Here is a 12,589-nt window from a genome sequence, read left to right on the forward strand (position 1 = left end):
TTTATTGTTTTGTTTAGTCAAGTTAGGCCCTTACAGTCACCAAATGGCACATGCAGGAAAGAAACCTTACTGCTGTGACCAGTGTGACATGAGCTTCAAGAGAAAGGAAAACCTAAAAAAAACACCACATGGTACACACAGGAGAGAAACCTTACTGCTGTGACCAGTGTGCCATGAGCTTCAAGAGAAAGGCAGAGCTTAAACGTCACGGTACACATAATCATATACTGAAAATACTACAATTGAAGGGAGTGTATTTGATTATTTGGCATGCACTTGTTATTTGTGGAGTGGCACATTTGTGTGTTTTTCTTTAAAGGTTTTCAACCTACTTTCGATGATGCTACCTTCAACAACATGATTTCAATGACTACCTTCAACAACATGTTTGGAATGATGATGTGTTGGAAGAAATGAAAAGTAATTAAAATCGGAGTTGAGTTGTCCCAGCGTCCTCTGTTGGGGTTAAAGCCGTTTTTCAAGTTTGGGCAGCACTGGTACCAAGAAAAAACCACATAACTTGACAATCATCTACAAAAAACCCTGTAAATGATCTGCCATTTGTTCATTTGCTTAGCCTTTTACTATTATTCTCCTTTGGTCCATTACAATTTACTCAAGCTTGGTAACAGACAGATATCCGACACTGGGAATACATTCCCTGAGGTCCATAGATGTCCCTAGATACCAAGAGCATGCAAATGGACCTTGTAGTTGTGGAGCAATTCTTCATTTACTTGGGTATGTACTTTTAGGTGAATTTTCAGAAGATATGGCTAGGGCTTAACAGGTTAACTCTCAAGAATAAAACAGATGTGTACAAAACCGTTTTTAGAGTTTTTGGATGTGCGTGAGATTATGTGCAAAATAAATCAGCATTGTTTAGTTGGGTGAAATGGCCCTTTACGGTTTGGGAAAAGGGCTAGGGAATGGATGTAGTGTAATGGAAAGTATAGAAATACAAGAATGCGTGTGTGTGTGTGTGGGAGAGGAGCACCAGTAAACATGATTGGGTCTCAGAGACAGTTGGAGTAGGAAGTCGGTGTTAGGAGAGAGAGAGAGAGGCTCAGGCCTCGAGGGGTTAAGACAGAGGCGTGAACACACGCGTGTGTGTTTATTAATCAGTCCACGTCGCTGAGGTCACTGACGGGCTCGTCCTGCACGATACTGAGGTGGTTCATGGCGCGGTTGAAGGCCGTCCGGACGGCCTTGCGGACGCTGGACGTGCGTCCCTCCATCATCTTGATCTTGTCTATGGTCTTGTCCATCCCCAGAGGGACCATCTTGGACCTGGGAAGCCATTGCCTGGGGGAGGAGTGGGGGGGATAGAATAGAAATACTTTGTTCATCCCGAGGGAAATTTGGCACTACAAATCACTCACAGAAAACAGTAAACATTTAGGTAGGCAAAGCAAAAGTCACGAATAAGAATACAAATAAAACTAGGAATACAATTCAATTAAATACAGTCCGGGATATACATTTCCTATGTTATGTATATACATTTTCTAATATAAAATATACAGTACAAATATACAGAAATGTACAGTAGTAGTGTAGAATTGTACAATGTCGGTTTTAAAAGTAAAGGTAAAAGTCCTGGAAGATAGTACCGTCACCCAAAACACTGGAAAAGCATGATATTACTGTTCTACTGTGACGTGTCAAGTGTTTAAAAGATCCAGTAATGAGACACCAAATGATTATGATTTTGTTGGTCTATTTCACATGTCAACACATAGCAACTGTTGTTTTGCACATAGCAACCATTGCCATGTATAAAAACAATGGCTGCAGGCGGCCATGCCGTAAGACGCAGGACGGCAGGCTGACAGTGGAGGAGTAAAATGATCTTCAACGAAGGCACGCATTCAATGAAGGACAAGACGAAGCTTGAAAACAACGGTGAAGTGTTTTGGGAATACTACTGAACAAATGACGACTCGCATTTTATGCTCAACATTATCATAATGGCTACTGTATCATCCAGAGACCAAGGAAGTGGAGCAAGTAGCAAAACATTCTGGTCGTCCCAACGTTGCAACTGCACCACTTCCAAGCCAACTCTGAACAGGCAATAAGAAAAGAAAAGAACTCCATCCAAGGTGCCCATACATAACTTGGTCCATATAACATCCATTTAATTTCAAAGGACCTGTGCCCCTACAGAGATAATGCAGTCGTTAATAACATCATCCAGTCGGCTTGTTACTGAGAGAGAGAGGTGCCTCTGCCAACGTTACCAAGAGACAAAGGAAAAGGTCCCAGCAGCCTTGGACAAAGCAACAAGCGTAGCACTTACATGTGATGCAAGGACATCCAAGAGCAACACCGTCATTTGGTAAATGGACTGCATTTATATTATACCGCTTTACAACTTATGTCTCACATTCACCCATTCACTCACACATTGACACACCGACGGCAGAGGCAACCATGCAAGGGCAGTGGTGGCCTAATGGTTAGAGAAGCGGGTTTGTGACCGGAAAGTCGCCGGTTCAATCCCCGGGACCGGCAGGAAAAATCTGCCGCTGAAGTGCCCTTGAGCAAGGCACCTAACCCCCAACTGCTCCAGTGGAGTTGCTCAGTGGCCAATGGTATCAGACTGTGGTTGTACTGGGCAGCTCCCAGGTGTGAATGGAACTGTGTGAATGTGAAGCAGGGCGTTCCTGAAAAAGAGCATCTGTGCTCAGAGAACCTACCCTGGGTAAATAAAAGTTATACAAACAAACAAGGTGCCAACCTGCTCATCGGGAGCAGTTAGGGGTTAAGTGTCTTGCTCAAAGGATGCTTCGACGCGCTGCCGGGAGGAGCCGGAATCCTCGCCATGCTTAATCTGCCAATGACGTTTTACAGCGTCTTTGAGATCAATATTTCTGTCATGGTATTCATATTTCACCCACGGATCCTTGACTGGTGCTGTAGGACTCCGCTCAACTCTCCAGCGCTTCAATACCGCCACCCGAGTTGCCAAACCGGAAGTGGGGCCGGAAGTGCTTGGTGTCACCCCTATTCCGTCCACCACTCGCTATCCCTCGCGGGACTCCATCTGGACACACTGGATAATCGATCCGTTGCCATAACTCGATAAACAACATTATTTGGACGTATATAGTATTATACAACCTGGAAATGGTTCGCCTAGATCAACATCCCATAATAGCGATCTTTTTGCTCCAGTATCATCCCCCATTGCTACGAGGAAGCTGCGGTGAGTTTCAGCGTTTTAGATAATTATTATCCATTAGGGGTGTAACGGTACACAAAATCCACGGTTCGGTACTAAAAGCTAAACATTGTCACCGATATGGCTGTCCGCAACATGTCATTAATTGTGTACGCGAGGTGGTTCAGTAACGACTCTAACGTGAGCTAGGTTAGCTAGCATGAGCTACCGAGAGATGGAAAGACTAACTTTACTGGTGAAAATGTGATTTACGTTGGAATACTCCTTTGCCAACTTGCTGTACTTTGCTTGCAGGTCTGCAGCCATTATTGCTGGATTATGAATAGCCCCAACTTTAGCCAAGGTAACGTTATGGCTAAACCTTTAACGTTAGTTAATGCTAGCTTTCGGTTAGCTGTTCAGCTAATGCTAATAACACCACCAAGCGAACCCATCAGAGCTCCCCGTCAACACCACTCTGTCGGGAGGATGGCATTTAAGAAAGTATCTGCTGTTAAAATGACAAACAGCATTGACACTTTAATTCATGGTCGGTTAAACACACGTTTGTTTTATAATGCTCACAGCAGACCGCAGTGTTGTTGACAAATTACGCAAAAAAAGGTTCCGCACCGTTGCAATCGTACGGTGCACAGCCCGTACTGTACCGGAGGACCACATTGACGCGGTACAGTACGTATCCGCGTATCGTTACACCCCTATTATCCATACAAACTGCTATGATCTATATATCACGCATACTACATGAAACATTTAACGTCGGTCATTGCATTATAAACGACCCCCCCCCCCCCCCCCCCCCCCTCCGGTCACCAGCAGATGATGAGTCATGACGTTTAGGACCTTGTACAATTGAAATTTTTTATCCCACATTTCACCCACGGAGTCTTGACTGGTGCTGTAGATCTCCGCTCAACTCTCCAACGCTTCAATACCGCCACCTGGTGGCCGATCGGCGAGTTGCCAATACCGGAAGTGGCCGGAAGTGCTTAGTCCGTCCGCTATTCCATCCGGCCACTCGCTATCGCTCGCGGGACTCTATCCAGACACCGTGCATATCGATCCGTTGCCATAACTCAAACAACATGATTGGATGTATATTAGTATTATACAAACCGGAACTGGATCACCTAGATCAACATCCCATAATAGCGATCTTTTTGCTCCAGTATCATCCCCCATCGCTACGAGGAAGCTGCCGTGAGTTTCAGCGTTTTTGATTATGAATCATTTAACACTTTGAGTGCCGGGACCCGTCTTTAGACGTCTTTGCTGGCCATGCTAAAGTTGCCGGAGGACGCGTTACGTCGTCCTTATATCAATATTTCAAAAATCTGCGATCGGATTCATATGTCCCCTCCGCTGGCCTGAGATCCACCAGCAGGACCCACTGAGCTCTCTGGCGGTTCAGGAGCGCCATCTGTTGGCCGATCGGCGCAATCGCCAAACAGGATGTTGAATAGAGGTTGTCATGACGACCGTAGTACTTCCGGGCGCTCGCTATAGTTCATGGGACTCTGGCTCGTCACGCTACACGGTGATCGATTGGCAATAACTCGATAAACAACATGATTTGGACGTATATACCATTATACAAGCTGGAGATGGACCGGGTAAAAATATATCCCATAATGATAAGATTTCTACTCGACGATGATCGCCCAACGGCGCGCGGAGACTGGGGTGAGTTTCAGCGTGTAACGTTACCGTCTTCGATACTAACTGCTATTATCAACATTTGACCCACATTAGATGATTGGTATAACGCTGCCCACGGAATTATAAACGCCCCCTCGCCCATCCGGTCAACATCAGATGACGTGTAGTAACTTCTAGAAGTACGTCTAGTTGGAATTTTTTATATCGCACTGATTGCCATCAAACTGTATTTCATCATCAATATAATGCATTTGGGGCTATATATCACATTCTGGAGAAAGCTGCAGAAAGAGATGAAAACATACTTATACATTAGACCATACTTTACTATGAATATGTGAATGAAAAAGTTTAACGTTGCTATACAATGAACAATACATATAGGACTTTGAATGGGCCCTAATAATGGCAATGTAGCAATAGAATTTAAAAAGTTATAGCCCTGCAAAGAAGGGGACTTTCTCCATAGACAAATAGCGCTGGCAATCTATGGTATATCATGAATTTAACCTTAGGCAGCCAAAGTGTTAACGTCGGTCATTGCATTATAAACGACCCCCCCCCCCCCCCCCTCCGGTCACCAGCAGATGACGTTTAGGATCATGTACATGTGAAATTGTTAATATAACGTTGATCGTATCAAACTGCATTTGATCATCTAATATATGCATTTATGGCTATATCGCACGTTCTATGAAATACAGCAGAAAACGATAAAAACATATTTATACTCTGGACGGTATTTTAGTATGAATGTGTGAATGAAAAAGTCAAACGTTCCTACATCCTGAACGATAGATAATTGATGTTGAATGGGCCATAGTAATGTCAATTTAGCAATACAATTTAAAAAGTTATAGCCCTGCAAAGAAAGTGAACATCTCCATAGACAAATAGTGCTGGCAGAGAGGCTACAAGGATGAATATAAGCTCCGGCAGAGAATGGGTTAATACCCTAGTTACAGTACAGCAACCAATTTAAACTGTATCAAGTCGGGGCGGTCAGGTGGCGTAGCGGAGATTGCGTTCGTCACCAACGCTGGAGACGCTGGGTTCGCATGTTCGAATCCAGCTCCCGGTGTTGTCACCAGCTTGGCTGGCCGTTCACACTAATACAATTGGCAGTATTAGGGGGTGGGGAAAGCTGGCGGGTGGGTCCTGGGCGTTGTGGACAGCGACCCCTACAGTTCGGTCGGGGCGCCTGCTCAGCGAGGGTAGGATCTGGAGAGAGGTAGTGCGGCCTCCCACACGTTACACTCTCCCAGCGAGAATCTGCGCGGCCAGGCTGGCTGCCGGCTGGCTGCACATGCGTTGGAGGAAAGCATGTGACAGTCTCCGGCCTCTCGGACCAACAGTAGGGGGGGGGGGTGCGCAACAACCAGGAAGGGGGTTGGGAATTGGCATAACGACTAACAGTGGGATGGGAGAAAAAATCGGAAAAAGGAGATAATAATAAAAAAAACTCAACTCAAGTCAACTGAAAATGTGAATAGTATGAAACAAATAAAAAAATAATAATAATAATTCTCCTGCGAAATAAGCTGTGACCTGTTTTGACCTGCACCTCAAAGAATCGGAACCGAGAATAGTTTAGAACAGGAATCGATATGGAGAATCGGAACCGGAATCGTTCAAATCCAAACGATGCCCAACCCTACTCTCTACCTTCTGAGCCACTGTTGCCATTCGTCACCTTCTATCACCAGTGACTGGCAGCTCGAGGCTCCTGCTCTACAAACTAAAGTCTCTGGCGCCCGAAGCCAAGGAGCCAACCGGCCAGGCCGACGTGCAGCTGGACCAAGATTTAACTGCACGTCGGGCGACACCACAGCGCGTAGGTAGGATGTCTAGCTGAGGCAGACAACGGAGCCACCTTAACCCGTTCACTGCCACACTACAGAAGGTTAACCCTTTACTATCACACTACCGACGGTTACCCATACATTTTTACCCATGGAGGTGTAATAAGAACCTGGCTTGCAGCAAGCTCTGAAGGTGCCCGCTCTGTGTCAGGGCTGCTGGGGGAGGAGGACCAGAAGAAGCAGTGGATAGTTCCACCACCGCAGCAGCCCGGTCACTAACCATGGCTACTGGAGCTGCCGCGCCACAAGGTGAAGAAGACCGACGCGGCTGCTACAGCATCAAACGGTGTGTCTCACTCAGATGGCAGGCGGGGTTTTACATTTGAGATTGTGTGTGATTTTATTCTTTGAAACTTGTTCAACCGCCTACCACAGTCGAATGGGGAAAAGTAACAAGCTATCTAGAATCGATGCGATGTATTGAATTGAGAATTGATTTATGAATCGAGAATTGATTCGTGACATGGTAAATGGCTGCTTTTTTATATAGCACTTTTATCCAAAGCGCTTTACAATTTGTTACTCACATTTTACCCATTCACTCACACATTCACTCACACATTCACACACTGACGGCGGAGGCAACCATGCAAGGTGCCAACCTGCTCATCGGGAGCAATTAGGGGTTAAGTGTCTTGCTCAAGGACACATCGACACGCTGCCCGGGAGGAGCGGGAATCGAACCGGGAACCTCCGGATTGCCAGACGACTGCTCTACCTCCCAAGCCACTGTCGCGCCTGACATCCCCAAAGATTGCCACCCATACTGGGAGGTACACAGAATATGAAGGTATACATCATAGATCCATGCAAATGGTATGAGTTTTTACTATACCGTCATCCATGGCATATATATAATGTAAACATTTATGCATACTACTGTAATATTCTTAAGTGAATCAAAAAGATTGTTCCTTGCAGTGGTATTTAAATAGCACCCTAGCAACTGTAATACAAGATAATGCAAATAAGGGCGGCTAGGTGGTGCAGTGGGCAAGGCGCTCACCACCAATGCAGGAGACGCTGGGTTCGAGCCCAGCTCTCCGCATTGCTATCAGCTTGGCTGGTCGTTCATACTAATACAATTGGCAGTATTAGGGGGTGGGAAGCTGATGGGTGGGGATCGGACGTTGTGGACAGCGACTCCTACAGGTCGGTCGGTGCGCCTGCGCAGCAGAATCAGGAAGCGACCGGGGCGGGGCGTGCCCTCCAATCGCAGACCCCCGACGCTGAGAGATCGCGCTGTGCACGTGAAAAGAGCGACGGCTGCTTCCTCGAGTACCGGAGGGGACACGTGATGTAAGGCTTCGTCCACATTGCAGCCGGCTTGTGGGAGACAGGGGAGGGTAGAATTGGACGATACGAAATTGGGATGGGAGAAAAATAGAAAATGGGAGAAAAGTAGATTAAAAAAAAAGATAATGCAAATAAATAAATATGTCGCAAATTGCATCATAAATTGTACCGGAAAGTCTCTCAAAATGTCCGTCAGACCCGACGGTGGAGAATAACGCCGGGCGACAGGACGGCGGCTCACATCACTCACCAGCTGCGCTTGTTGTCGAAGAAGAGGACGAGGTAAGCTGATCCTCGGCCTTGTACTGCTCCCGCTCCCCGAAGCGCAGCACGTCCACGGGGGGCATAGGGATCGACACCCGTTGTGCTGGCAGCCCACCCGCGGCATGGTGGGGGTCTATGATCTGGAGGGGGGTGAGGGAATGGGGGTTACCGGGGGAGCGTGTGCACTCATGCATGCAGATGGACACGGAGACGAACGTGGGATTCAACCGGATAAAATGTGCCCGAAGGTATGGACTCTCACCTATCTCGATGTGATTTATCTAGAGATATCTACTGCACGAATTGTAGGTGTTAATGAAGCCAAACATAGCAGTCTGGGTAGCTGTGGTGGATAAGATAAAGGAACGCTATAAATTTGGAATTTTCCGAGTGTTGAATGAAGTAGTGGATGTATAGCCCACGTGGGGGTCCTGTGGGGGGGGGGGGGGGGGGGGGGGGGGGAGCGAGCAAGAGCCCATGTATTGTATTTATTATTTTTATGTCTTTTAGTCTACTTTCATTCTGATTTAATTACTGGACTGTCATTATGTTATTATTATTTCTGTTATTGTCCTGTGACTTATCGTTGGTTATTACTGTTACTGTATTGTTTGTCTTGTTTCATGTAAAAAAAAAGGGGGGAAAATAAAAAACATTTGTATAAAAAATAATAATAAAAAAAAAATCTAAGGTCAGATGAGATTGGTTTCTAATAAAAGGCTGCCATCTAGAGGGCAAACAAAAAACACATTGAATCCAATTTATAACCCAACCACCCTGGGGGGGGGTCTCATTATATAGTATTGTCGATATGATAAATCCAAACATTTCATAACTGCTACAAATTCTGTGGGATAAGTCATTCGTGTGAGACCCTTATCTAGACACAAACAGGATGCAGTAATGTGGACACCAGTCCCCCAAAAAAGAATAGCAAATGTCAGTTTTTCCAATGACCATCATACATTTGTCACGCACGCACAGATGCACACACACACACACTCACACACTCACCAAGGCAGGGTAGGAGGGGTAGCCGCTACATTTGGCCCAAACCAGCTTGAGTGGCTCCAGTACAACAGTCGCAGCACTAGCGGGCATCCAGATATTGCTGTTGCCAACCTCTATGGAAACAGGAAGAACCACAACACCAACCAGGTTAGGAGGGAGCTCACTCAGTATGCACATTAGGGCTGTCACATTATTTTCGAATTTAATTATAGAATTTACATAAAAACACGAGATTCAAACTTGAATTTTAAATTTTTTTTAATTTAAAATGTTTAATCTTTTTAGTTTAAAATTGTTTATAATATTATTATTAAAAAAAAGTGTCAGGTAATTTGGTGAGACTGTGCTGAAAATAATGATACCAAACATACCATGGTAAAAAGAAAAGTAGCCAAAACTTTGAAAATAGCTTAGACTTAGGGCGGCTGGGTGGCGCAGCCGACATTGTGCTCGTTACCAACGCATGAGACACCGGTATCGAATCCGGTTGTCGGCGTTGCCTCCGGCTTGGGCCGGCCGTCATACTAACTCAATTGGCAGATATATATATACCGGTATATATATATATTTTTTTTTTATTATCTTTTTTCCCCCTCATTTTTTTCCGATTTTTCTCCCATCCCACTGTTAGTCGTTATGCCAATTCCCAACCCCCTTCCTGGTTGTTGCACTTTCCCCTACTGTTGGTCCGAGAGGCCGGAGACTGTCACATGCTTTCCTCCGACGCATGTGCAGCCAGCCGGCAGCCAGCCTGGCCGCACAGATTCTCACTGGGAGAGTGTAAGGTGTGGGAGGCCGCACTACCTCACACCAGATCCTACCCTCACTGAGCAGGCGCCCCGACCGAACTGTAGGGGTCGCTGTCCACAACGCCCAGGACCCACCCGCCAGCTTTCCCCACCCCCTAATACTGCCAATTGTATTAGTGTGAACGGCCAGCCAAGCTGGTGACAACGCCGGGAGCTGGATTCGAACACGCGACCCGAACCCAGCGTCTCCAGCGTTGGTGACAAACGCAATCTCCGCTACGCCACCTGATTGCCCCAATTGGCAGAGTTAGCGGGTGGGAAGTCAATGGGTGGTAATCTGGACGTTGTAAACAGCGACTCCTACAGGTCAGTTGGGGCGCCTGCACAGCAGAGACAGGAAAATGGCGGGGGTAGTGTGAGCCTCCCACACGTTACCCCTCACCAAATGAGAGTCCGCGCTGGCAGGTGAAAAGATGCGACTGGCTGCCTACATATGTATCGGAGGGGACATGTGATGGGCTTCTATCCTCCCTACAACCGGCCAGTGGGGGGCACATGCGAGCAACGATCAAGACAGGGGAGGGGAGAATTGGCACGGCTAAATTGGGATGGGAGAAAAATAGAAAGAGAGGAGAAAAAGTGGATAAAATTTTTTATTTATTTTTGTATTTACACTGAAATTCGAATTCGAACTGGTCTACAATTCTGCAACAAATTTAAAATTCGATTTTTTGCCCTAATGCACACACAGAAAACACAGCAGCTACTGCCCAGCCACAACATACTGACGACGGCTCGAGTCTTGAACAAGGACATACTTGTGTTTTTATAGCAGGGCCTCCCAACATTCTATTGGGATCCAGAGAGTGATGAGATATTGTATTTGGTCACAAGCATAAGTGTTTGTGGAGTAATTTTGAAATAACCAGCTTATTAAAAAACACTAACAAGTCAATTACGTTTACTTGTTGACAATTGTAAAATATCTTGACATTGTTTGGCCCTTTGGAGACCCTTCTTTTATAGTATTCTGACTAGGGCTGTCAGTTTATCGCGTTAATTAGATTAATTAATTACACAGCAAATTATCGCGTTATGAAAATTAACTCAAAATGAATTACAAAAAATAATAATAATAATAATATGGTCCATTTGCATGTTCTTGGTATCTGATTCTAGGGACATCTATGGATCTCAGGGAATGTATTCCCACTGTCAGAAATACTGTGTCTGTTACTAGGCTTGAGTAAATTGTAATGAGCCAAATGAGAATATCAATAAAAAAATTTATCTTTGACTGTGAATAACACCATGCTCAAATTGACCAGACCTGACAAATCTAAGCAAATTAATAGATGGAAGATGATTAAACAGAAGGTTTTGTAGATACAGTACTGAATTCTGCCACCCGGACACATGCTATTTGAAATATGATCATAGAATATCAGGCATAAAATGGTTATGCGATTAATTAGATTAATTAATTACAAATCCTGTAATTAATTAGATAAAAAAATGTAATCACCTGACAGCACTAATTCTAACTATAAGAAAATATACAAATACATGATAATAATACATATAGGCACTCAAAGTGGCAATCCCTGGGGTTCAAGCTACTAAGAATTTTAGACACATTGTTAAACAGTGATATGAAACAATTCCTTTGAGTTTTGTAATGATCAGATAGGACAGATCATAGTCAGATTTGTGTTATTCCACAGAATTTTTTTTGCATTTGTAGCGCCCCATAGTGGTCAGTTTGAATGAAACTTTCAGAGAATGTTTCAGGTCCATATCTGGACATACAGTAAGCTGCAAATGTCATGATGAGTGGCCCAACATTTGCTGACTGGCCCAACATTTGCTGACTATGTGCTGAGCCAAGACTTTTTGAAGTTCATTGGTGAATATCTTCATAACGCTGAGATATCAACCAGCCTTATACAACTTCTGATAAGCTTGATGCAGTAATGATCCACAGAAGATTTGGTAGCAATCAGACTTACGGTGTAGGAGGAGATCTCAAAAATGTGTTTAAATGTTTATATTGGAAAATCCAATATAGCGGACTTTATGAGTCCTTGAGGCAAATGTGTAGAGGGAGGATAGATGGATGTCTGTACTAGGTGTTGTGTATATGGGACTCATGGCGCAGGAGTTATGGCCTTTAATTATAACAACCCTTTAGGCTGTTTACCATCTCACAGGAATTTGCGCAAACATTTCTGAAGATGAAAAATAATAAGTCAGCAACGAAAACAATAGGGTTTCAGCCCTTCAACTTGAACCCTGGTGGCCAGCGCTTCACCAGCATGGGTGTAATAATGCTTAAAGGGATGGTTCAATTAAAAAGATTATATACTCACCCCCATGTCTGTGGAAACTCAATTGAAGTTTGTACGTCAACATAATACTGGTGGTAGAGTTAGCAGCTACATCTAGGCCTTCTCCAAAACAATATGCTAATATACAGGCTCCATTTCTCCGGAGTTCCAAAGGGCATAAAGAAAGATGTCCATCAAATATCTCAAAACGGCTCATTGCCTACGTCTTGCAGC

The 12,589-nt window shown here is 44.8% G+C and overlaps 1 protein-coding gene across 1 annotated transcript in view; it reads right to left on the minus strand.

Moving 5' to 3' along the window:
• Nucleotides 1-298: 298 nt before the first annotated feature.
• Nucleotides 299-12,589, minus strand: part of brd1a (bromodomain containing 1a) — a 52,530-nt gene continuing 40,239 nt past the window's right edge. Inside the window, 6 exon segments of the mRNA XM_084330121.1 lie at nucleotides 299-1,305; nucleotides 8,255-8,288; nucleotides 8,291-8,362; nucleotides 8,365-8,392; nucleotides 8,394-8,408; nucleotides 9,283-9,392. Of these exon segments, the coding sequence (XP_084186247.1) occupies nucleotides 1,122-1,305; nucleotides 8,255-8,288; nucleotides 8,291-8,362; nucleotides 8,365-8,392; nucleotides 8,394-8,408; nucleotides 9,283-9,392 (443 nt within the window). The 3' untranslated portion in view covers nucleotides 299-1,121.

This window comes from Notolepis coatsorum (assembly GCF_963971535.1).
Source record: "Notolepis coatsorum genome assembly, chromosome: 15".
NCBI lineage: Eukaryota > Metazoa > Chordata > Actinopteri > Aulopiformes > Paralepididae > Notolepis > Notolepis coatsorum.